Source organism: Python bivittatus, unplaced genomic scaffold (genome assembly GCF_059951505.1).
Source record: "Python bivittatus isolate LINGU-HERP-01145 unplaced genomic scaffold, Pbiv_v1 ctg000020_np1212, whole genome shotgun sequence".
NCBI lineage: Eukaryota > Metazoa > Chordata > Lepidosauria > Squamata > Pythonidae > Python > Python bivittatus.
The window spans coordinates 116,067,319-116,094,449 of NW_028277030.1; the positions used below are offsets into that span (position 1 = coordinate 116,067,319).

Here is a 27,131-nt window from a genome sequence, read left to right on the forward strand (position 1 = left end):
TTGTTCTCAATGACTATTGTACATTTTTACACTTTTGTTGATATTGTGTTTTGTATTGTTTCTAATGTGTTGTTAGCTGCCCAAGGTCGCATCTGTGAGATGGATGACCATATAATTTGAGCAAGTAAATAAATAAATAAATCTGGAGGACTCCAGTTTATGGAAGGCCATGTGAGGTTATCATGCATAATAGTTTCAAAGTATTAATTTCTATAATTTCATTTTTCCCCTAAGGTTTTAATTAGACCTGAAAACATTCAGGATTTAGGATAATTGAAACACTTTGCCCTGGATTCAGCATAGCTATAATGCAAAGACAGATATTTATGGAAGGGCAAAAATTGGGAATTTTACCAATTCTTCCATTCCCATAAATGCCAGGATATCTTTCAGACTATTCTGGAGGTTTTCATAATTAGAATTCTCCTCACTGGATCTCTGGATTCAGGCCTTTCTCATTTAAGTATTCAGTTACACTTCCTAAAACTTGATGTCTTGCCATTAATGGCAGCTGTGCAAAGTTTACATCACAGTAGCCAAAGTTGTTTAACAAATGAAGAAACCATAATTTGAATCTAGCTTATTTAAATGATTTATGATCTAGCTTATATGAATGATATATGATTACAGTTTCAGGACTTCAGGCATAGTGGAGAAAGATAATTTCTTCTCTTTCACTTTCTTCCTCACTCAAGCAGAAAAGAAAGGGCTACACACAAGCCCAAAGTCTTCTACAGCTTGATTTCAGTCCCCTGAGTCCTGGGAGATTGTTGAGACCGAGACATTGGTTGTTGTTGCCCTTTTCTGTACAGTAAAACTTTACAGTGTCATTGCTGGTCAGGAATTTCCCCCCATCATCTCTTTTCCTCCTTAACAACTCCTTATTATAGAATTTGCCATGTCAAAATCATAACTCTTATTATACTGTCTTGTTCTTTGGCTGTTTGTGATCCAATAGATGCAGAACAAAGTTGCTTTTTCAACTCATTGTTTATCCCCTAATCTGTTCAAGAAGCAGTTAAGGAGCAGATTGGTCCATATTGTTGCCACATACACAGTGGGAGGCATTGTGAAAAAGCTGATCAGGAGTGGTAATTAAGGTTGGTGCATAACTGAATTTTGCACCATATGGGTATAATCACACCTTCCAACTAGCTTTCTTAGCTTCAATTAGTACAGAGCATTATAAATTCTTCTCATTTAGACTGATTTCTTCCCAATAAATCCATGTGTGATAACATTATTTAGATCCTATAAAATGGTATTTTAAGTTGTATGGTGAACATTGAGCAAAAATGTCTCTTAGTTTCCAGAGGTGTCTAGCAAGAGGTGAGTCCTCATAAATATGATCAGTTTTGAAAGTATGTCTGTAGCCCAGGTGTTTTCAGATGGGAGATATAACAGTGGTTATAGTTATGTATTAATTTTAGTGTATTTTTATGTATTCAATCTGTCCCCAAATCCTGAAATTATTATGGAATTTGTTATTTAATAAAAACTTTAATGTATGTATATGTGTGGGTGTGTTTATGCATTGTAGTAATGGGTACAATTAATTACAACATTTCAATAATTACTTTAGCAGTAGTCCAACTTCACTGTTTTTCTCTTTTTACAATGAGTGCTGTAATGTTCTTTCCTAGGCTAACTTACAGGGTTTTTGTTGATATTATTTTAAGCATAAGTAGCAGATCTTGTCTTGAAATTACTGACTTTTCAAATGTTTTTTGCTTCTGAGAATCTTATAGTGGTGAGATCAGGAATTGTCCTTGGCCAACCTCCCTTATGTTTTCTAGCTGTAAATCAGAAACAAACCCACATTTCATCTGAACACAAGTTCAAGTTAAATTCATATGAGAAAGACCACATTTTAGCTTAATCTAAACTGGCAGGTCAGAGAAATCCAGTGTTTAAATAAAAATGTTATTAAATTAATGATTCTTTAAAAAGTTTTGTTAAAAGGTTTCATTAATGTTGCTATTTTAAAATTATAATTAAATTAAACTAAATCATTGAGACCCAGTGAGAAGAATCCAGTTATCAGTGCTCAAGTGAATAACAAACCTGGTGCAACCTGACTATGCCTGGAAGGGATATTCTAAAAGTGAAGTGAGTGTCACCACAGCAAAATCCTTTCCCTGAGTCCCTGCAGGCAGAGGCCTCTGAGGCCTCTGAAATAGATCTTAAAGACTAAGCAGATTCATATAATAGTTTGCACAACACTGTAATATTAACATTGTATGAGATACTAAATTTATTCATCTTTTCTATTAGAAACGTCTAAAAGCTGCTGAAGCAGAGAGCAAATTGAAACAAGTTTACATACCAACATAGTAAGTATAACAAACACTAATACTTTATTTTAAAATTAATTCCAATGTGTAGACAACAAACCCTAATTTTTTATTGAATAAGCAAAGAATAAGCATTCATAAAACTTGCTTTATTTTCACATTTAACAAACTTGGGTAAAATCCAGTAAGACTCGCACTCATGTTGACATTTATAAAACAGTTTTTGGCTACTTTTTATGTAGACGTACTACTGCAAATTCATGGACCTTTCAGCTTCAGTTGAGATTTAGTTTTAGTCGTAGTTGTAACTCAAAAGTAACTGACTTTAATGGGATGCATTAAAAAGCAGTGCAAATGTAATAAATGATTATACCTCAGATTATTTCTTTTATATATATAAGAGTTTATATTAAGATTTAATTTTATCTATACATGCATGAGCACTAGTCAGGTTCCAGACTGGGTTACAGCACTGAGGTGGCATCGATCATGGTTCTGGGTAACCTCTGGCAGGCAGGATGGGGAGGTGCATCCATCCTAACCCTCCTTGATCTTTCAGCAGTCTTCAATATCATTGATCATGGTATCTTTCTGGGCCAACTGAAGGGGTTGGGAGTGGGGGCACAGTTTCATGAAGGTTCTCCTCCATCTTCTGAGCCCAGTTCCAGTCGGTGCTGGTAGGGAGTGAGAGGTATAGGTCCAGTCCTCTGCTTTCCAGGGCTCCACAGAACTTTATTCTCCCCCTGTTCCTATTTAATATCTACACGAAGCTGCTAGGTGAGGTCATTTATTAGTATGGGGTTAAGTATCATCCATACGCTTATTACGTCATTTATATATCTCTATTCTGGACTGTCCAAGTGATGCTGTTGAGGCTCTTTTCCAGTGTCTGGAGGGTGTGAGGGTCTGGCTAGGGAAGAACAGACTGACTCAACCCTAACAAGACCAAGTGGCTGTGGGTTTAAGTCCCCACCCTTGATCCAGACATCTTCCATGGTTAACTCTGGATTGGTTAACACTTTCCCACATAGAGTTGGTATTCAATTTTGAGGATCAGTTGACAGTTGTGGCCAGGAAGGCCTTTGCACAAATCCTACTTGTGAGCCAGTTGTGCCCACTTCTAGATTGGGATGCATTGTGCACAGTCACTCATGCCTTAGTGACTTCCTGGTTGGACTATTGCAATGCAGTCTACATGGGGCTGCATTTGAAAAGCATTTGGAAACTGCAGTTGGTCCAAAATGTAGTGGTACATACAATTTTAGTACACCATGGTACAGTCATGTAACACCAGTGCTAAGCTGCACTGGGTCCCAGTAGGCTTCTGAATGTAATTCAGGATGCTGGTTGTCACCTTTAAAGCCTTGCATGGCACAGGTTACTTCTGGGATGCTGTTTCTTATAGTTCAGTTAATTCCATCAGAACTGGCAGAGTGGGCATGTTACAGGTCCTTTCTGTGAAGCTATGTCACTTAGTGGGATCGAGGAGGTATGCTTCTCTCTTGCAGCATCTGCCCTATGGAATAGCCTCCCCCCTGAGATTTTAATGGCCCTGACCCTTCTGGTCTTTTGGAAGGCATTGAAGGTGTGGCTTTTCCCTCAGGCATTGGGGCAAGGATGTCAGCCTTATGCTGTCAGGCAATCTGTAAAGGACTTCAGTTGCTTCGTTTAAATTAGCTATTTGCCTATGGTTTTTTATATTGTGTTGTAGCTATATTTTTGTTAGCCACCCAGAGTTATTTAGTTAAGATGGGTGGCCATATAAACCCAATAAATAAATAAATACTTTAATATCCATTTTACACAATTTGATTTTATATAATGATGTTGTTTGTGCTACTTTGTGTTATTGGGGAATGCTGAGGCATTAGTAAAGCCCCTCTCTTCACCTTCAAAGAAATAGAATACTGGTTACTTGAAGGCTTAGATTCCACCTAAATTTTGTTTTAAAAAAATGAAAAATCATTCTACCAAATATTGACACAGATCCATATACATGCACAGTCTTTGCTTGGATACATTTAAGTATCTAATCAAAGGAGAATAGAAAAAGGTACTTGTTGTTAGGATGCTATTCATAGACTCTTTGCAGCCCTAGTCACGTTAATCTTAAATAAATCTATTGATTCTTTCACTCATGACCAGCCCAATTCACCAAACATCTAATTTTGTGGCATTATGAAAATCAATATTCTCCAGCTACATTTCAGAAAGCAAATATATTTGTCATTAATATTGTTTTGCTACTAAGAACCAATCTAGGATTATAAATATATCCCCCGCTGTTGGGGTCATAAAAAAAATGTAAAAATTGTAAAGCCTTTTTGTTAATATTTGATTCAAAGCTTAGTTTATTCTATTGAAGTAAGAACTTGCCCATTTTAAAGAATTTTTGTATTCCTAAAAGCATTGATGGTGTCTAAATTATTTTAGCATGCTGAACATTCTTTCTTATCAATAATTGCTGCACAAGAGGAGTTAATTTTTCAGTATTTTCATTCATGTCTCAAACATAAGAATAGAGTTAGTTATGACTAAATTAAGTCAATTAATTCAGTGAAGTGCTCCAAGGTTGGGGAAACCTGTGGGTGCCTAATAGGTAATTTCCCACATCTAGAAGGACAAAAGATCCTGTATTTTAAATATGCTTAAGTCTGCATTCTGTTCTTTAATTTAAAGGAAAAATTACGTAAGTAAAGTACCAAAGGTTGTTAGATCTGACATAAATTCATCTTTAGAGGCATTGTAAAGTAATTTTTAATACAGTTTCATATTTTTACATTAAACTGAAGTCATTGTTTCTTCAAACTCTGAATAAAATTGAGGTCTATTTCACACTGATCATTTTATTTGGAAAATGTTTTTCACATTCATAGCGAAGTTTATATTTCATGACATCTCAAGTTTGTAATAAATTTGGAATGCAGAGCAGACTGCAGTCTGCCTGTGACTCTTATTAATAAATAGTGCAGCCTTTCTCAACCTGGTACCCCACATCCCCAGATGTAGCTGGACAGCAGCCACAGATTTCCAAACAGCCTGATCCAATGGCCATATTGGCAAGGAAGATTGTGAGTAGAATCTTCCTGGCAGCCACAAGCATAGAGAAGCGTACAGTTCAGGATATCTGCTAGATGCCACTTTGAGGAAGCCTTTAACTTTTAACATCAACTGTAGGATTTTTCTGTAGCTATCACAAAACTTGGTTATAATAAATGGAACTCTGTTGTAACCAGTGTGGTGGTAAATTATAGCTTTTTGAGAAAATCTGAGCATTTCAAACATGTTTTGTCATTTCCATAGAAAATATGCTGACATTTACTTGTACTCTTGACAATTATATAATCAGTAGAGATGTGTGGATCAATGATTTGATTTGATTCAATTTGATGTGGAAAATCAAGTCAATCTGACACTTTGATTCAAATGTATTTGATTCAGTTCAAATTGTCCATCTGAACCAAAGTCAGTTTGGTTCAAAGACTCAGTTGAGTTGTCAATAAATCTGTGAATCAAACTCTTGCATAGTTCTTATGGAAAGCTAAGAATTTTAAAAATGTTTCTGTCATATAGCTCATGTTATTAATGCATGTGTGATCATTTTAAAGTAACAAACCGAATCCCAGTCAGATATCCAGCAATAATGGAAAACCAAGTGCCATGAACGGAGCAGTTGGAGCACCTCACCAGACTCAGAACTCACTAATAGGCCGTGCTTGTGAAAGTTGCTACAGTAAGTAAAAATATTTGTGTGTGTAGGTGTGTTCAGAAATTCATATGGAACCCTTTCCTCTAGAAGGAGCTTCCTCATAAAAGGGAGTATGTATGTATGTATGTCAGTTTGTCGAAGTTGAAGTGAATGGGGATGTCTACTCACAAAAATTTTTATGTATACATCAATGTAGATTCCAGATGACAACTTATATAAATTGATTGTAAAACTCATAGTACTTTGTATTATTGTTGTCCACAAACACGAACCCAAGCTACTGGTTCCATGTTGAACTTTGAACTCCACTGTGTATTTGCTATATACAGGTATATACAGACTTATATTAACAAACAAATATATGTTTACATTTATGTTCTTGTGTGAAGAGAGAAAGCACTTATTTAGTATATAGTATTTTTGAAGAAGTATCTTTCCATCCTGTGCATCTGTATTTATGTGTAAATATATGGGTGAATATTAATCCTGCATATATTGACTGGATTTTATTTTCTTCTTCTTTTAGTCACACAGTCACACCAGTGGTATTCTTGGGGTCCACCCAACATGCAGTGTAGATTATGTGCACCATGTTGGATTTATTGGAAAAAATATGGTGGTCTGAAAATGCCAACTCTAACAAATGAAGATAGATTTTCTCCCAATCAAACCACAGAGGTAATGTTTCTTTGCTGATGGTACTTAGCATCTTTGTTATTCCTACTTAATTAAATGTGCATATTTTCCTTTGTAAAGGCACAATGTACACTTTTAAATTGTATTTAAGCAATTATATGACTTATTCAGCTTACTTTGACAAGTTTTGTGCATGCTACTAAGTTACACTATTCCCCAATATAGTTTCTTCCAAATATGTTGGGATTATAACTACATCTGAGAGATGTAGTACAGGTAGTCCGCAGGTTAAGAACACTGGGTTTACAGATGACCCAGTTAAGAAAGGAGCCCATTGTAGCAACATTCAAGTTAAATACACAATGGTTTGAATTAAATACATAATGGTTGTATAGTGCAGGTAGGCATTATGGAGTACAGCCAGGCAAATGTGTGCCATGCTGTGCAGCACACGCCACTACCAGCCAGGGCCTTCTTTCATGCCACCTTCTTTCACGTGCCAGCCGGTTCCTTCTTTCATGAAAGAAAGCCATCGTGAAAGAAGGATCCAGCCAGCATGCAAAAGAAAGTCCTGGCAATGCCAGTGTGAAAGAAGGTCCTGGCCAGGGCGTGAAAGAAGCTGCATTGGCATGAAAGAAGAACCCAGCTGGTAGTGGTGCACCATGTGGCTGATGCAGCAGTGGGCAGAGCAGTGGTGGGTAGGCATGCAGCTAAAAGGGCAGGTATGGGGGTGGTAGGTGGGTGGGGGAGTAGACGCAGTCCCTTAACTTCTTCCAAGAATGGCTTGGATCTGGGTGGGTCCTCATCTAATGACCATGTGGGATTCGCTCAACGACAGCAACAGGACTGCTGGAACTGTTGTCACTAAGTGGGGTGGTCATGTGACATTTTGCTTAACAACTGCATCACTTAGCAATGGAGTTGCTGGTCTCAATTAGGGTCATTAAATGAGGACTACCTGTATGTCTTATTAATTTAGCACGAATCAAATGTATGTGAACAGGCAGGGGAGCTTGGTAATGGTAGTTGTGAAAAAGATACTGGCATAGTAGTTGATCACAAACTGAATGAATCAGCAATGTGATATGGCTGCAAAAAAAAGGAAATGCAATTTTAGGCTGCATCAAAAATATAAATTTTAATTTATGATAAATATTAGATCTACTTTATTTTTTAATTTCCCTCTCAGATATTTTGTCCAGTTCTGGGCATTACATTTTTAAAAGGTTTCAGACAAATTGGATCAGAATCAGAGAAGGGCAGTGAGGGTGAACAGGAAAAAGAAAACCAAGGATTATGAAGAGAAATTAAAGGACCCTGGAATGTTTAACTTTAAGAAGAAAAGATTGAGGGGGGGGATCTAACAGTACTCTTTGAATGCCTCAAAAATGGATCATAGAGAAGATAGTAAAGACCTCTTTCCATCATTTCAGTGTGCAGGACACTGCAACTCTTATGTTCTGTGTTTGCTGTTGATAATTTCAGAGGGCAGGTCAGTCACAGACAGGGGACTGATGCAATAACGATAGAGAAGATTCCAGACAGAAATGTGTTCACTTTGTTGTTATTTTTTGTTGTTGTTGTTGCTATTATTATTTATTAAATGTATATGTTGCCAAACTCTCAACAACTCTGGGTGGTTACAGACAAAAACATTAAAAACCGGAAAAAAATACGACGATAGACCAAAAAAATGAAGAGTAATAATGGCAGTGTTGTTGTTATTATTGTTACTATTTCTTGCAGGATTCATGTGTCCGAACACATATGTCACGACAAGCAACCCAAGGCATACCAGTCCGGAACACTGGTAGTCCAAAATCTGCTGTGAAGACCCGTCAGTCTTTCTTTCTTCATACTACATACTTGACTAAACTTGCCCGCCAGGTCTGCAGAAATACCCTACAACTGAAGCGAGCTGCAAGAAGACCTTTTGCCCTTATTAACTGTGCTGCCATTAGGGCAGAATGTAAGATGTTTCTAAATTCTTAGTTTAATATGTCATTATTCCATCCACTTTCTGTTGTCTTTTTTTTGGTCCATCATTCTTATTATTATTATTAATATTATTTTGGCAATAAACACATTTCTGTCTATATTCCCTTTGTGTTAATTTTTTAAAAATAATCTTTATTTTCATTTGTCATACTTGTTACCAAGAAAGTTTTCTAAAAAATATTGTAAGATTATAAAAAATAAATTTATTACTTAATAATAAAATAGGTTTCTAAAGCAGATAATTGGCAAATGATCATAGCCTTGTGTGCCTGCTTCTTATCCTTTTGCCATGTACTTCCTTTAATTTCTTAATATTTAATTTATCTGGCAGAAAACAGGCTCACAAACTATTTCTTGGTATAGCATGGAGACGCCTTTAAATTGATTGTAGATCCAATCATATGGCCCATTGAAATGATAAAGGATCCTGTAACTTTAAGAATGAATATTAATATTCATGAACAGTATTCAAATTAATGGCACTGCACTTTATCTTTGGTAATGTCCTTCTCTACTGGAGCAGCACAATAACTATGTCCAGAAGACTGTTTGAAAGAAACGTACTGGGACAAATTTCAGGATAATTTTATAAGTTGTCCTAATGGCCATTTCATCACAAGAGATAGACTGCTTTTGATGCAGCTGTAGGCACTTGACGTTAGTAACTTTGTGTACTGTCAACTTTTAAGACATCCTGAAGTTGAATCCTTTCCCTTTTGTATACAGTGGGGCAAAAAAGTATTTAGTCAGCTACCAATTGTGCAAGTTCTCCCACTTAAAAAGATGAGAGAGGCCTGTAATTTTCATCATAGGTATACCTCAACTATGAGGAAAAAAATCCAGAAAATCACATTGTCTGATTTTTAAAGAATTTATTTGCAAATCATGGTGGAAAATAAGTATTTGGTCACCTACAAACAAGCAAGATGTCTGGCTCTCACAAACCTGTAACTACTTCTTTAAGCGGCTCCTCTGTCCTCCACTCGTTACCTGTAGTAATAGCACCTGTTTGACCTTGTTATCAGTATAAAAGACCCCTGTCCACAACCTCCAACAGTCACACTCCAAATTCCACTATGGCCAAGACCAAAGAGCTGTTGAAGGACACCAGAAACAAAATTGTAGACCTGCACCAGGCTGGGAAGACTGAATCTACAATAGGCAAGCAGCTTGGTGTGAAGAAATCAACTGTGGGAGCAATAATTAGAAAATGGAAGACATACAAGACCACTGATAATCTCCCTCGATCTGGGGCTCCACACAAGATCTCATCCTGTGGGGTCAAAATGATCACAAGAACGGTGAGCAAAAATCCCAGAACCACACGGGGGGACCGAGTGAATGACCTGCAGAGAGCTGGGACCAAAGTAACAAAGGCTACCATCAGTAACACACTACGCCGCCAGGGACTCAAATCCTGCAGTGCCAGACGTGTCCCCCTGCTTAAGCCAGTACATGTCTGGGCCCGTCTGAAGTTTGCTAGAGAGCATTTGGATGATCCAGAAGAGGATTGGGAGAATGTCATATGGTCAGATGAAACCAAAGTAGAATGTTTTGGTCTAAACTCAACTCGTTGTGTTTGGAGGAGAGAGAATGCTGAGTTGCATCCAAAGAACACCATACCTACTGTGAAGCATGGGGGTGGAAACATCATGCTTTGGGGCTCTTTTTCTGCAAAGGGACCAGGACGACTGATCCGTGTAAAGGAAAGAATGAATGGGGCCATGTATCGTGAGATTTTGAGTGAACACCTCCTTCCATCAGCAAGGGCATTGAAGATGAAACGTGGCTGGGTCTTTCAGCATGACAATGATCCCAAACACACCGCCCGGGCAACGAAGGAGTGGCTTCGTAAGAAGCATTTCAAGGTCCTGGAGTGGCCTAGCCAGTCTTCAGATCTCAACCCCATGGAAAACCTTTGGAGGGAGTTGAAAGTCTGTGTTGCCCAGCGACAGCCCCAAAACATCACTGCTCTAGAGGAGATCTGCATGGAGGAATGGGCCAAAATACCAGCAACAGTGTGTGAAAACCTTGTGAAGACTTACAGAAAACATTTGACCTCTGTCATTGCCAACAAAGGATATATAACAAAGTATTGAGATGAACTTTTGATATTGACCAAATACTTATTTTCCACCATGAGTTGCAAATAAATTCTTTAAAAATCAGACAATGTGATTTTCTGGATTTTTTTCCCCATTTTGTCTCTCATAGTTGAGGTATACCTATGATGAAAATTACAGGCCCCTCTCATCTTTTTAAGTGGGAGAACTTGCACAATTGGTGGCTGACTAAATACTTTTTTGCCCCACTGTATTTTGTGCTTCTCAGTTCACCTCCTCATCATTGGTCAGGTAATTGTTGTCAGATGATTCACACATTTCTGAGTGATAGAGGAAGGAGTCAAAGTGGAGTGGATGTTTTCAGTATCATTTTACTGGAATGCGACTGAATAGACAGAGTTGCTGATTTATATGAATTTTATTTATCATAGAATTATGAATGCTTTTACATGTTAAAAGTGTAAAGAATTGCCTTTATTTGGCAAAGGGAGAGTTGAAGGAAAGGGGATAAATTATTATTATTTTACTCGTTGAACAGTTTCTTTCAAAGGAAAATATTTTAAGACTGTTTTCCATATTATTTTTAAGCCTTTGCCCTTGTGTTCATTTCTTTTCACAAAACATAACTCTCACACTTTTTTCATTTATTTAAACTTTTTACTTATAGCTTTTCTTTTTTGCAAGTAACACTTTTATATAATGAAATCCTTTTCTATTGTGGAAAAGGAAGAATGGATTCTAGACATACATACGTGGTATATTAGTGCATGTGTGAATGTGAGACTGGGGAGAGGGAGATCAGGAGAGAGAGAGAACTTGATCCAAAGACTTTTCATGTATCTCTAAGACATCCACAAGCAGGACGTGAAGGTTTTCCTGATGCTTCTGTTATCCCATTTTAGTTTTTCAAAACCAGGTTAGCATATACCCAGTGTGACATGATCAGCAATACCCAAAAGGAGTAGTAACAACCTGCTACAAAATATATACTCTGTAAAAAATAGCTTATATAATTCATTTTAAGTTGCTTGTACCATTAATACTATTTTTATTAACCAGTCCCTATTAATACTCTTACAAGAGGTGCTTTAGGACTATTGTAGTTAGATCCATTTCTCTATAGAGATTTGAACCTTAGTTGCTTATACAGTGCCACAAGCATCCATTGCATACACAAATGAACATACATTCAGATAACATGTTAAAATTGCTAAGCTTTGAAATATTTTATGAGCCATGATAGACTGAGATATGTATCATACAATATTATTTAATCTGTTACAATTGATTTTATCCATGTTATACCCCTTTATTTTTTTTTTATTGTGGATTCTTGCACATAAAATCAATGTCATTGGGTTCTTGACCTCAGCTTAATTATGCCATGTGATCAAATAGCATCAAATTAAAAAGATGTACAGAGTAAGATGAAATTCTGAGGGCCTAAAGGTGTGTAAGTTTAGTCTGGATGTCATTTAGTTGATCTGTTTTTCTTGGCTTATATAATTTTATTGGCCTTTCTGCAGAATAAAGTTGTCTTTTTTATTATATCTGCAAAGGAAAAGAAAGGTATACTGTTAAGGCAATCATAATGTGTGGAGTTCAAGGGAAATAATCAGTAAACATTCACAAGTTTGTTTCTCAGAAAATGTTCTATCTTGAAATGCCATCTTTGAAAACTGCTGTTTACCTATTTTAGATGTTGCTTTACAGTATTATCAAACTGAATCCTGAAAGTTTTGCTACTGACAAAGGATTTTAAGTAGTTAATCTGGATCCAGCATCTGGCAGACCACAATGTAAGAATTAGTGCAGTATACTTGGCTTGGGTTACAAATTGCACCAATTTGTTTTAGAATGGTAAAAACTAGAAACTTCCTTTTAGATATGAAGATCTCTGAACATGTGAAACAGACTGGGTCCAGGTCAGCAGAGGAGACAAATTTGAGTAATCTTTCCTTATTTATTCAACCTACATGCTGAATATATATTGGAAGATGAGCATGGGTTCAAAATTCGAGGAAGAAACATTAGTAACCTGCACTATGCTGGTGACACTACCTTGATAGCTGGAAATCATATGATTGCAAGCTCTAGTAATGAAAGTCAAGCCCAGTGAAAAAATGGGGCTAAGATTAAAGATCAAGCTAATAATAGTAAGTGTGAGCGCCAGTCTGGTGTAGTGGTTAAGGCATCAGGCTAGAAACCGTGAGACTGTGAGTTCTAGTCCTGCTTTAGGCACAAAGCTGGCTGGGTGTCCTTGAGCCAGTCCCCCTCTCTCAGCCCTAGGAAGCAGGCAAACCACTTCTGAAATCTTTCCAAGAAAACTGCAGGGACTTATCTAGGCAATCACCAAGAGTCAAGACTGACTCGAAGGCACCAACACACAATAATAATAAGTACAGCAAGCAGTCTTAGGACTGACAAGATACTGAAGTGGTGGATAGTTTCTGTCTTTTATGATCAATTATAAAGGAACCAGATGTCAAGAAATATGTTGCAGACTAGCATTTGGAAGGGTAACAGTGAAGGCCTTGGAGGATATATTCACATGCTGTGGTGTGTCTGTACCTTCAAAGAACAGAATCATGCAGGCAATGGTTTTCCCCATGAAATTATTAAATGGTAGTGAAAATTGCGTTTTAAAGAAGCAGGATAGAAAGAGTGGACAGTTTTGAACTTTGGTGTTAGAGAAGACTCCTCAGAATTCCATGGATAGTCCAGAAAACAAACTGATTGTAAAACAAATCAATCCAGAATTCGCACTTAAGGAAAAAGTGTTCAGGCTCAAATACTATATTTTGGATATATTATGCAAATACTTAGCCTCTATAATTCTGAAAAAGGTAGAAGGAAAAAGTAGAGTAGGATGACCAGTAGCAACGTGGCTGGCAATGAGTGCACTCTTGAAAAGCCTGAAGGACCAGGTTTGGGACAAATCATCCTGGAGAAGTTCTATCTACATGTTTGTTGACACTGGCTTAATGGGACATAATCAAGACTTCAGAACCAAAAGGAATTTGGTTCCTCAGGAATTTGCAAAAATGGCAATGCCGTGGGAATTTCTAGTAGTAGGAATGTGTTGAACTATGGTCCCTATTCTCTCTGAATCAAACATGGTGCAGAAATCTCCCAGTGTAATGTGCTGAAAGTGCCATTCTTTGCTATCCATGCCTTTACTTACATTTCTTTCCTATTCATTCATTTAATATGTATGGCCAAGGAATCTCCCTGAGTTAGTAAAATGTCAAAATGAAGAATTAGTTGGAAGTGAAGATAAGGAACAGTAATAATATAGAGAGCACCTGGAGATGAAAAGAAGGCAAGTGCAAATGAAAGAAGTAGAACTAGTGGAATAAGCTAGCAATGGAAATAATTTAGTTTCCCAATTGTCCTCATAAAATTCAGCTATAATGAAGTTTATTATGTTTGAGAGTAAAGAGTATGCTGCATACTAATATGTTTTTAAAGCTTTTTAGGGCCTTGTCATAGTTTAAGTATATGTTTGAGGATGATAAGCTTTTGTAAAAGATTAGAAATGCCTGCAGTAAACCCTGGAACCCTCAGAAAAAAATTGCAGCCAATTTTTCAGTTACGGCATAAGCACAACTATTTTCTGGCTTTGTAACTAAAAATATAGATCTTTATATCCAAAATATTAAAAATAAGAATTACTGTTTGCATCTTAGGCTGGTTGTGCATGTATTTACAAAAGCTTTTATGTAGCAATATTCATAACATTATTTTAAAGGATTTAACATTAACCCTTTTCAGCAATGAGATCCTAATGGAATGAATGATCAATCAGCACTGTGCATAGTCACCTGTATCCTGAAATTTCAGGACTATTTTTTCTCAGTGTTCAACCCTAGAGAGAAACAGGTTGTTTGGAGCAGTGTTTTTCAAACTTAAGATGTGTGGACTTTAGCTCCCAGAATTCCCTGGCCAGCTGGCTGCAGAATTCTGGGAGTTAAAGTCCAGACATCTTAAAGCTGCCAAGTTTGTTCTTCACTTTTCAATGATACCATGAAGAAGTGGGAAATGTCCAGAAGGACATTATTGCTCTTAAAAGTACTGTAAATGTTCTTATTCTCCAGATAAATTGGTGGCAATAAATGTGTTCTGGTCCAGTGTTTTAAAAATATATGAGGGGAACAGGGGGAAATTTGTTGATGCTATTCTTGTATTTTATTGCAGAGCTTTTAGCTGTAATCACCCATGTCCCTCAAATGCACATGCGCACGCACACATATGAACGAACAAACAATACTTGAGAAGAAAATAACAGAGAAGAAACTGGCACAGGGCTGGATTAGATTGTACCTAGAGCAGACTAACTATTGTTCCATTGGAGAAAGTTAATTTTAATATTCAGTTATTAGAGTTTAGAACTTTCAACGTTAGTTATATATTTCCAGGAACATAATATTCATGCTGGGCCATTTCTGGCTCAACAATAACTCAAAATGATTTGCCACTCCTACATTTCAAATGTTCCAACTACTTAATGGATTTTCCATTAGGATACATATATAACTCTACTTAGTGGGAATTGCACAGAGAATGGGCAATGCAGTCATTTTGTTAAAGGAAAATGTGCAGAATCTTTGTAAGCCATGTGATCATTTCATATAATGAAATGCATTTATAGTAAAGGCATTAAGAGATACTACCTAATTTTCCTAGACTGGTCATATTGCCATTTATAATGTGAATTAACGTGGGCACGAAGTTCAGTTTTTTGTGAAGGGTTTGTAACCTTGAATTGATTTCAAGCTGTCCAGTCTTTCAAAATAATGTTTGCATGAAATTTGGAGAAAGCAATCTAGAGGCAGAAGGGGGCAGTAGTATAAATGCTAAAATTAGGACAATAAAGAAATCTTGTATAAATGTATGTTATATAAATAACAGGTTTGGATTCAGAGATAAGTGAATGGAGGTACTCTACATGTGGTACTGGACTTTTTCAATATGTCCCTACAACAATTCCTTGTGGGTAGAAGTAAGGTGAGGATATGGGGAGAGTTTGGGATGCTGCTTTGTGCAAGTGGAAAAGAAAAAGATTTCTCCACTTAGAAATCTTGATTGAGTGATTATGTGCGATCAAGTCATTTTCGACTCCTGGTGACCACATAGATATATTTTCTCCATGATGATCTGTCCCTAACCTGTTCTTTAAGATCTGCCAACAGTGCACCCATTGCCACCGTAACTGAGTCCACCCACCTTGCTGCTGGTCCTCTTCTTCTCTTTCCTTCTACCTTTCCTGGCATTAGACCCTTTTCCAGAGCCTTGGAAATCTACATCAAAAATAAACAAATGGAATTGAATGAAATTTTCAGGCAAATTAAATGTTCATAATAGAGTAACATCTGTCAGGTTTCAAAGACATAGAAACAGCTTTTTTGCATTTTGATTGTCCTTGTTCCTCTTTTAAAGGAAAGTGCAGATAACCTCTTTTCCTAGCCAGAATTAAATGAGATGTCTTATCTGTGATGAAAAAGCCAGTCAAATTTTAAAAAGATTGGTGGAGATACTTTGGGTAGAGGGGAGTCTTTACTATAGAAGGATCCTTTGATATGAAATTGCTGAACAGCTAGGTATAGGATGCCAGGGGCTTTTAGGACAATCAGCACTGGTTTGGAATTGAAAGGTAATGATTTAACTTCTCCAGCCCCACTTGGGACTGAATGGGCTCAGCATCCAAAAAATTCAGTGCTTCAGAATTTAGTAGGTTATAGAACTGGAAAGCTGGAAGTTCAACAGGAAAGCTACTACAAAGGAAGAATTTGATACCTGTTTGAGACTGCATGCATGCAAAAACAATTTTGACTCTTACTAGTTTGCTGGAAAATGATGAGGAAGAATCTCAAAATGAATTTAACCTGGGTAGTAGAAAAGATGTATTTTAAGATCCTGAACACCATCTTAAGGCATTGGACTGAGTGATAAAAATGAGGGAAGGTATCCCAAATGTGATTGACTCCAAATGCATGCAAAAAGAACTTTAGGGCTGTAAACAAACTTCACTGAATGACAAATTTGAGAAATGAATGAAGAAGAGTTCCAAAGATGGATGAACCTGTGTGAGCAAAGTTCAGATTGGAGGCAAAGGTTTTTGAGGCTTGGGTTTTTGTTTTTGTTTTTTGTTTTAAGAATGTAGAGAAATAATATTTGTTTCAATCTGTGGTTTGGTTTGGATACCCCTGTGCTGCATACTGACTAGCTTTTGCCAGTTTGAGTGTCCTGGATCTCACTAACGAAGCCTGAGAGCTGAGATGAAGCTGAAGCATATCTGCTTCAAACTGTTCCTATCTAAAAGTACTCCATGTCTATTAATTGATTGGTGGTGACGGTGAGAATCTGCTGCACACTGCAACAGTTCTACCTTTCTCCTAAAAATGTTACCAGGAACTGATTTCACACTGATTGAATGTAAGACTTTCCTTCCCAAAGTCTTGCTATGGTGAGACCTCACTTTTTCACAGTGAAGATTTATCAGGAGCTTTTATGTAGTGAAGACCTTGGTCACTCAGAAGATTCATACTTAACCAACAGAATACTAATAAATTACTGTCACACATACTAGTGAAATAAAGTATATAATTCAAAATAAATCCAAAGCAAATAAGAACAAATTGGGAAGAGGCATGCTACTTCATATGCAACTTAAATTTTAACAATCAACAGGTGGAACCAGGGTACGATCAGGGTATGAATTAATGGATGGGAATAGGAAAGAAAGAAGCTGGACTAGGATAAGAAATGAGGAAAATATAGAAGCCAAAAAGAATGAGACAGAACTAAACAGCTTAAAGCAGAGAAAACCATCATACAGCCTCAACATTCTTCTAACAAATAACTAATTTGAGAATCCCTGACAAACTGCTTCCTAGAACTGAAGACAGACTTGTCCCTCACTTTCTTTCCCTCATAGTGTTTTTCATATGTAGAAAAGCAAAGGAAGATTGCATCTTTTCACTGATGCATTGTCTAACTTTCTGCTGGCCTCCAAAGTTCTGAGCTTCAGCTCAGATTTGTTCAGATCTTTTCAATGGGAATTTGCCTGTATTGAAGAGCCACAGAATATCTCTCATTCAATTCAAGATTTAGATAATCTGAGCCATAACTCCAGATGATGATGTAGTTTCAGTCAACCTTATGGTGCCCTGCACCTTTTGCTCCACTTAGACTGCCCTGCCAGTTTAAATAAAATATATATTACTGTTATGTGCTGTTGGGTCCCTCCAAGAAAATGATTGGAGAAACTCTGAGTAAGTCATAGGCACATATGAGACTCTCTCTCTCATTTTCAGCCTGCGCTTCCACATAACTATTGGAGATAAGCCAAGTATTTCACAATGCCCTTTCATCTTCTGATCCTCAAGAAGACTTTTACATCCATATTTGATACCCACGATTGCCAACAAAGATGAACATATATATGTTTATGATATGATTGGACAATTTGGATGTTACTTCATTCTTATTTTTGGCATATGATAAAAGTCGATGTCTGAAAACAGTATGGTCACCTTGAAATTTATCTGTCAAAATTGTTATATAATCTGTTTTGCAAGAGAGGAAAGAGTCACAGAGTATTGAATTGCACCTTACCCGTGGCTTACTTCCTCTAAGTCACTCCCCAGGGTTTTTTTTCCCCTCGGCTGAGATCTATTAGACACAGAACATGCTCCACCTCCTCCCTAGTACAGGAACCCGCTACCACAGCATCCTCAGCAGATGGCCATCCAGTCTCTGTCTCAACGTCTCCAACAAAGGCAAGTCAGTCTGCTCCATTGTTGAGCAGCTCTTATTTTTGGCAAAATTTCCCCATGTACAACTTAAATCTACTCCCTTGTACTTTAATCCCATTGTTTCTTTTCCTGGAACAATTTTGCTGTCTTCTACATGACAGCTTTTCTGGTATTGAAAACATCTGTCATGCCTCCCCACAGTCTTCTCTTTTTGAGGTTAAACATACCTAACAGCTCAACCTGCTTTTCCTTCAAATTCTCTTATCTTCTTGATTGCTGCCCTCTGGACACATTCAAATTTAACAACGCCATAACCATGATTAGATGCAATATTTTAGGTGCAGTCTGACCAATGCAGAGTACAGAGAGATGATTATTTATTTTAATCTTTTGCTCTTGGTAATAATCTCAGACAAAAGGTTCTAGGGAATAATTATAGGTATACTGTGTCCATGAATGGGGTTGGCCCTTTATTTATGCATGTTTATTCCCTTGATCACTATGAATGGAGTGAATCTGAGTATAAATACACTGATCTGTAAGTTCCATTCAAGCATAGGCTTAATCTTTTCCAAACCTTGTAGCTTTCTAATGCACTGGACTACAGGTCTCAAAATTCCACAGCCAGCGCGGGAGAGTATCTGGTCGGGGAATTTTGCCCTAATTGAAATATCACATATTATAAAGGCTAGACTACTTAATGTCCAATTAACATTTTCTACCTCTTCCCTCCCCCACCCACTCCCATGAACGCAGGTATCTTGTATGACGCTCAGTATATTCCTAATAGATATAGTTGTCTAATCTTGTACAATTTGTCAATGCTTTTAACTATTTTATTGAAAAATGAAGGCTTAACAAGGTCTTATAGTAAATCCCTTTATTCTTTGATCTTTTCTAATTATGTTATTAATCTGGAATAATTGTTAATAGGATTGGAGATGAGGTGCATGAAAAGAGAAACAGAAAAAAAGAGGAAGGAGAGTAGAAAGTGACAAATACCCTGGACCCATTTGGGATTCATATATTTCAAATCTGCCCATTGGCTGATTTTCCAAGGATTTTCTACCTCTTATGCTGCAGTTACAAAGAGGAAAAAAACTGTACAAATGTTCACATAGATTGCATACAGTAGATGTATTCTTCTCCCTTGTTTCAATATTTAAATGAAAAAAAAAAACTAATAGAAGCTTGTGAACGAATGCAGGTATTGGTTTTATGCTGAATGACGTACAATTTTTTATTTCTCATACTAAGGTGGGTCCTAGCATACAAAAATCACACATTTGGAAGGTGTGCAGTTCAGATATTTTTTCTGCACCATACCTATGGTTTCTACAGAATATGGAGTGCTATTATTTTTCATATGCTGCATTAATGAAGTAGGAAATGCATATCTTGCTTCTCTGCTTGTGAATTTCTACTTAAGCAAAGTTGGCTTACTTCCTTTTTTATTTTTTTCTACTCTTTTCCTTTTTTGATGTGAGGGCTCTAATTTGAATTTTAAAAGAATTAGTAAATTGAGTGGGGAATATATATGGATAGAATTATATTAACAATGCTTGGGCAAAGATAGAAGGACTATTCAGTTTTGAGTTCCCATGTTTTAAGCATAATAAGCATAATAAATGGGCCATTTCTAAACGTTAAAGAGACCAATCTTACAATATGCACATTACTTGCATAACAGCTCCTCCATGATGCTGGCTGGGGAATTCTGGGAGTTGAAGTCTACACATCTTCAAGTCGCCAAGGTTGAGGAACCCTGCCTTAAAGAACATTTCCTTTCCTAGATCCCTGGGAAGGACTCAATAGGTGGACCAAAATGTCAAATCCAGTCTAAACATCTGGCTGACTGTGCAAGCAACCATAAAAATAAATAGGAACAGGGGTGGTAAAACCTAATAGAATACTTCTTAAGCCGGGGGGGAGGAGGTGGAGTACAAAAGAAATAACATGGGATCAAATGGTAAAAATAACATCATTATGAATTCTTCCTGTTTTGGTTCCATAATTGATCCTTATTAGTGATGTTGTAATGACATTCATATGCCACTGTATTTCAGTCCAGGTGACAGCTAATTTTGGAACATTTCAGATGATTGGCCAGACTTCTCCTCCTCCTCCTGCTGCTGCTGTTCCATCTGAATATTTTCTCAATATGTTATGTGTTGTTGACGGTACATTTTCTTTTTGGGTCCAATATGTTGCATCTGTGTATTGTCTGTAACTATTCATCCATCCTCTGTGTAATTCCTTTAATACAGTCATAACCAACATTTACAGTACTGAATCTTTCTTTACATAATTACTTTATATATACAATTAATTCCCTTCTTCCAAAAGGACAATTCAGCCAAAGTTAGGGATTTCTAGGTGCTACTGATTTAATGGTTCAAAATTCAGCAGGTGATAAATCTTTGGACTTAACAGTGTTTACATTTTTGCAGTGACTGATGGCATATTAGTTTCAGTGAACTAGATTAGAAATAAATCTTTTTCCTTTCTTTTTTTAAGGATGACAGGTCTTATATAATATAGTCTTGCAGAACTGGAGTAAGATCAGTTGTATTCTGTGAGGCTTTTAGAGCCTTGGTAGGTATAACTAGGGTTGCAGTTTTACTTCATAAACTCAATGCACTGAAAGCTATATTAGTGTGATTTTTACAGCCTTTTCTATGAACTTGGGAATTAATATTGAGTATTCTTATAAAATCCTATGTAACTTAATTTTATAATTAAATTATTAACAATTCATTCTTGATAATAATACATTTGTTTAATATATTGGTTTAATTAATCACTTCGGTTTCCTGTCACTTATCAAAGAATCTAGAATTAATTTAGGCTGAACTGGAGCAACATGCTTAAAGCCACATTCAAATTATGTACTGGGATGTATGACTAGCTGATACTACCAGTCACCATCTTCTATTCCTAAACCTCTTTGCTCATGTCTAGTAAAGCCTTCTCAAACCTGATACCTTCCCGATGTTTTAAGACTACAACTTCATAATTCCCAGCTAGTTAGAATTAACTGGCTAGAATTTGTGCAAATTGTAGAAACTATATATATATAGAGAGGACAACATTTGTGGTCTACTAGGTATGTAATCAATCAGGATTTTTTCATTCCCACTTTTTAAAACTCTTCCTATACAAATGGTAGATGTTACATATCTTCTTTCCAATATATTACCAGAAGTGTAGTCTCCCTAGTAACTTGGAGCTATATTCTCTATGTAAACAGGGCATTTGCTTATCTTTTGTTCTAGATATTACATTACAATAACTCTTTATGAGAAAATAAAAGGCAGATAATAAGAGGACTTTTCTTACTACAAAAAACTGGAAGACCATGTTTATGTTACTGTTTGAGCATCCAAAATATTCTTGGGCCATAGGCTTCTGAATAAGGGAATTTGAAAAACCTGCCCTCTACTGCCAAATTTCCAGAATGGTTCAACATTTCCAAAGTGGGCTGGGCTTAAGTTCTACTACTGCTAAAAGAAAGAGATTAAACTGGAACTGGTGGTTCAAACTTTATTTTGGTCAAAGACTATACAGATGAAGTGTGGAATGAAACAATTAACAAACTGTTTAAAAGTAAAAGAGGAAGACCAAACATAAAACACAAGCTAAAAGAATAATACAGAATATTATGTTTATCACATAATTACAATTATCACTATTGTTACCATTGTAAACTATGTCTCTAGGACCAAAAAACCAGAATATTATTTGTATAAAACTAAGGCATAAAGCTAAAAACCTAAGATAGAAGCAGGTTAAAATAAAATAGGATAAAGTGACCTCTCTCTATAAAAACTTATTTAGTATTGTTCAAAAGTTAGGCCCAGTTATACCGTGTTGAGAGATGTGGATTGCTCAGTTTAAATCTTGTCTTACTAGCAGCATAACTGAATTTGGCAACATCCAGAGAGATAGTCTCCCTTTGATCAGAAAGCAGAATTTTATGAAGAAAGTATCAGAGTGATTTAGGTATTTTACCAGCTGACAGAAAATAAAATGGATTCTGATATCTGTATAAAAACAGCAGTACAGTAAAATGTGGTCAGTAGATTCTATGGTGCCTGTAGCACATGGACATAATCAAGCAGCATATTGATTTTTTTTTTTTTTGTATCTGCCTTCCAACTGGAATTGGTGTTTTTGTGCCTTTATGTTTTTGCCTCAGTACAACAACCAGTGGATTTATATTTACTGGCATTCCAGTTCTCCTTTCTGTTTGCTTTTTTTAACATTTCATTTTAAAATGTCATGGTAAACCATTTTCTTAGTATCTTCACATGCACAAAAATTAGTCATTTTCTCACAAGTTCTTTTATATAAGTTGTGGAACACAACAGGTTTTGTTTATAGACTGTAAGGTACTCATCTGTCATTATGTAGTTGGTTGGGGAAAGAAAATTACTCATGTAGATCGCTGGCTATGGGTGTTTCTGGAAGAAGTGGAACCCAGAGAGTTGTAAGCACAGCTGTCAAGGCAAAGGTAACCACTGAAGGGTAACAGGAACTTGGATAGTGCTGACTGAGCCCTGACGACTGAATTTCACCTATTTTAGAGTAGAGAAAGAATGTTGCCACTGCAAGACTAACTGGAGCTGACACAGGTTTCCAGAATCTGTAGTGTAATCAGCAGCAGGCTGCTGAGATTCAAGGCTGCACAGATGAAGGACAGGCAGAAATTGTTAGGTTAAAAGGATCCTCAGTATGGGATTCATTGTGATTCCATGAGGCCACCCCATCTGGGCCTTCTGTTATATGATGGTAAGGCTGGAACTTCTGCCACAGATCTTTCTGTTACACACATTTAATTCACGGAGGGACAACAGACCACCTGCTGTCATTCCACATGATCTGTGAGTGTTCTTTCAAGTGCATCAAGCCCTGGTCAATTTGTTAAGTGAAAAGGCTTCCACAAAGCTTCAATACCACTACTGACCATCTTATCAAGAGCAACCTCTTATCAGAAGGCAGTTTGGCAGCCACAGCTGCTTTTGGATGTGTCTCCTTTCCTCCACATTTCAGAATAATGTTTTCTCTTCAACCCCTAGATGCGGACAGACACTGTGAATTTATTGGGAATCCTTTGAAGATTAAAAGCACCAGAAAATCATTATCATGTATCATTGGATACTTAGGTGAGTGTTTCCAGCCAAAATGAATTTCAGGGTGAATACTATTGTATATATATAACATTGATTGAATTTAGTAAATGCAAACATACAAAATATTTAAGAAAAGGGAATGTGCAAATATTAAGCATTGATCAAAGCACTCTTGAAGCTGTTCTGCACAGCACTGCAGCACCCCACTGATAACTGACAGCTTTATGACCTTTGCTTTACCCATTAAAAATGGCTCTTCTGCATACATGAACACTACTTTTTGAAAAGTGAAGCAGCCAGCTGAGGAAAATTAGCCTTGCATCAATGATTCTAATCAAAGCACTGAAATGAAGCATATCATCCTGGCCCAAAGCACCTCCTCAAGGCAAAGCACAAGATCAAATGGAGAGTGCCTACTTTGCAAAACCCTAATAAACCCAGAGCTCTCCACATGCACTTAGTAGAATGGAAGACCATATAGGTCTTCTCTGTAGGCTTTGATGAATATGCAGCTCTACCTTTCATTGGTAGAACCTCATATACTTGTGCTCAGATGGAACAGTAAACAGGGAACAATTTTTTTGGTGTTTGGAAGTCCTTTTCCTTTCCTTTCCTTTCCTTTCCTTTCCTTTCCTTTCCTTTCCTTTCCTTTCCTTTCCTTTCCTTTCCTTTCCTTTCCTTTCCTTTCCTTTCCTTTCCTTTCCTTTCCTTTCCTTTCCTTTCCTTTCCTTTCCTTTCCTTTCCTTTCCTTTCTTGGCAGAGGGCTGCAATGGCCAAGGCAATGGCATGATAATGTTGTAGAAGTTACTAGAAGGAAGACTTCCATACTTTGTTGTAAGTTTTGCAGTATTTTTGCATTTTTTTAAAATTCTGGGAGTGTTAAATATTAATTCAAACTAACACAGTGTTTTGCTTTTTTTCTAACAAATAACAGTAAAAATTGGCATATTTGATGGTTTCCTATTAAAACTTTATAGTATTGAGGACTCTACATGATGCACAAAAGAAGTTTGTGGTCACATTTATTCACATTTATTCTATACATTAGGAGTTATTGCTTTATATTCAAAAATCTCTTAATACCTTATCAATTTCTGGTCATATTTTGAAATATACTATTAAACTTCCTTAGCATATGGGTCTTCTAGGATCAGACACACAGTATTAGTCTTTCAATCATTTTCTGAAGTAAGGAGTTTCTTTTTCTTATTCTTTCTTTTAATTAAAACACAGATCTATTCTACTAAAGGTTAAAACAGGCTATAATAGTATTAACAGATGACAAAGAAGGTTAATATAGAATAGCATTTACTTATTCAAATAGCATTTACTTATTCACATTATTTACCTACCATTTCTATACTGAGGCTTATCAAAATAATCGCTTACCAGGGTTATCTGAACCTTGCCAGCCAGAGGAAATCCTAGCTATCCATTTTGTATAGCTGAAATGGCTTCTGAATAAATCCCTTTTTATAATTTTTTCCCATCTAATCATTTACTGAATTTCTCATGTTTGTCTGACAGTCACAGACAGATAATTAGAAATAACTCTATCTTCTTCTCCAGATTGTAAAAAGATCTTCTGTTAAACATTTTTACTGACATATGCATTCCTGAGGTAAATTAATGTAGATAAAATTTGAGATCTCTCTGCCCTGATTTTTATTTCTTTTTATAACTCTGTTTCTGGAAGTCCACTATTTAAGAAATACACAAAGTATTTAAGACCACTTACTTTTAAAGATCCTTCCTAGGTTCCAGGTTCAGTGATATGGCGCTAGCAGGTCCAGGCAGAGGAAAATAGGGTGCTTTCTGTTAAATTCTTGGTGTGCCTCTTTCAAAAAGTCTTTCTTGTGAACACTGTTGTAAATTGTACATATTTGATTCACTAATATTCCCTCCCAAATTAGATGCTGCTTCCTGTGACACAGATTCCCAACTTCTGTATTTAATTACTATATAAAATTAAAGGCTTTCAGTACAAATAACAAGTTGTATAAAGCTAATATACAGTACATTGAATAAAACCTTGGAATAGTACAGTGAACATTCTTAAAGATAAACTAACCAAACAATATACTGATACCGAGATGGTCAGAGGTCCACTGGGGCTTGGCAGTAAATGCCTCTAGAAACTCAAGCCCACACAGTGCAGCTCGGGGTGAAGAGTCAAGGGCAAGGCTCAAAGAAAGAGGTTGCATTTATTGCAGATACAAGAAGCCCTAATAATAAAAATCAGCTACCGCAGAATCAAGCAGTCATGGCCTCTGTTTATAACCCAGTCACTTTCTCCTGTCCTTCCATGCTAACGGACTTCTTACCATTTGTTTCCTGGCACTGTGTTTGGATACTGCTAAATTTCTGGGCTCTGGCTCTTTGCTTCCAGTGTTACTACCTTCAGCCTTCAATCCAAATGTCCCCTCTTTTCTCCTTCTCCTCCATCCTTGGACCTGGAAGTGCCAGGAACATTTCTCCTCCTCTACCCCTGCTATGGGAAACAGGAAAGGCTTTTATCCTTCCCTCTACTTCCATTTTCTTGTCCTGGAGCTGATAAATTCTAACCCTTTGATTGTCTTCCATTCTGCACAGAGATCATAGGAGGAAGTGGAAGGTCCATTTCTTTTTCAGCAGCGGTCAAACAAGCTTATCCTTTTTCTGAAGTTTCTACCTAACCCCCCAGCTCTTGGCAATCAATTGGAAAGGGAGGAGTTTCTGTATCTTTCTTATCTTTGACAACAGTTCCCCCTTGTCCAGATCCTTTCTCCTCAGCTTCTCTTTTGGGGTCACTTCTCTTTTGTTAGTTAGTTATGCAACTGCCAGCCTCCCCCTCCTTAAACTAGCCCCCTCCCTTTTAGAATGAGAATTGTTAAGTGGAAGCTGGAGTGTGAACCAAGCTTTTGAAGGTATTGCAAATCAGAAGAGGCGGGGAAGCACGGAGGTCAGTTTAACCCTTGGTGGTTACAAGGCCACAATCAAAACAACAGAATTACAACAACATGCAATCCAAATGTCAAAAACAAAGGAGAGAAAAATAATGAGAACCAGAAGAGGTGCAGGTGATGTTTCTGAAAGGCCTTCAAAAAAGCTCCATTTTTAATAATTTCCTAAGCAGTCTCATATCTGTAGGGATCCCATTCAGTAGAGTCAGCACTGCTACAGAGAAGCAGCCCCTTCTAGCTCTGGCTTCCCTGACATCATGGAAACGTGGGACAACAAGGAGCCTTCCCTACATCATCTAACAGGCCTGGCCAAATCCAGTCAGAGCCCCATAGGTACCCACTTGCCAAGCTTTGAAGAGTTTTGTAGTTAACACCAGCACTTTAAAGTGTATTCAGAACTGAACTGGTAACCAGTGTAGCGCCCATAATATAGGCATAATATGCTCCCAATGTTGGAAGCCAGTTAAGACACAGGTATGCATTCAGAATAGTGTTTAAATGCAGCCCCATGTAAAGTACATTGTAGTACTCTATACTGTACAGATGGGATAAGAGCATGAGTTAATATCACTAGGTCCTCCTGCACCAGGTAAGAATTTG

At 37.0% G+C, this 27,131-nt stretch overlaps 1 protein-coding gene across 1 annotated transcript in view; it reads left to right on the top strand.

Moving 5' to 3' along the window:
* Positions 1-27,131, top strand: part of MTA3 (metastasis associated 1 family member 3) — a 172,895-nt gene that overhangs the window by 104,527 nt on the left and 41,237 nt on the right. Inside the window, exons 11-15 of the mRNA XM_088147497.1 lie at positions 2,275-2,333; positions 5,903-6,027; positions 6,530-6,681; positions 8,386-8,608; positions 23,536-23,622. Of these exons, the coding sequence (XP_088003623.1) occupies positions 2,275-2,333; positions 5,903-6,027; positions 6,530-6,681; positions 8,386-8,608; positions 23,536-23,622 (646 nt within the window). The remainder of the gene's footprint in view (positions 1-2,274; positions 2,334-5,902; positions 6,028-6,529; positions 6,682-8,385; positions 8,609-23,535; positions 23,623-27,131) is intronic.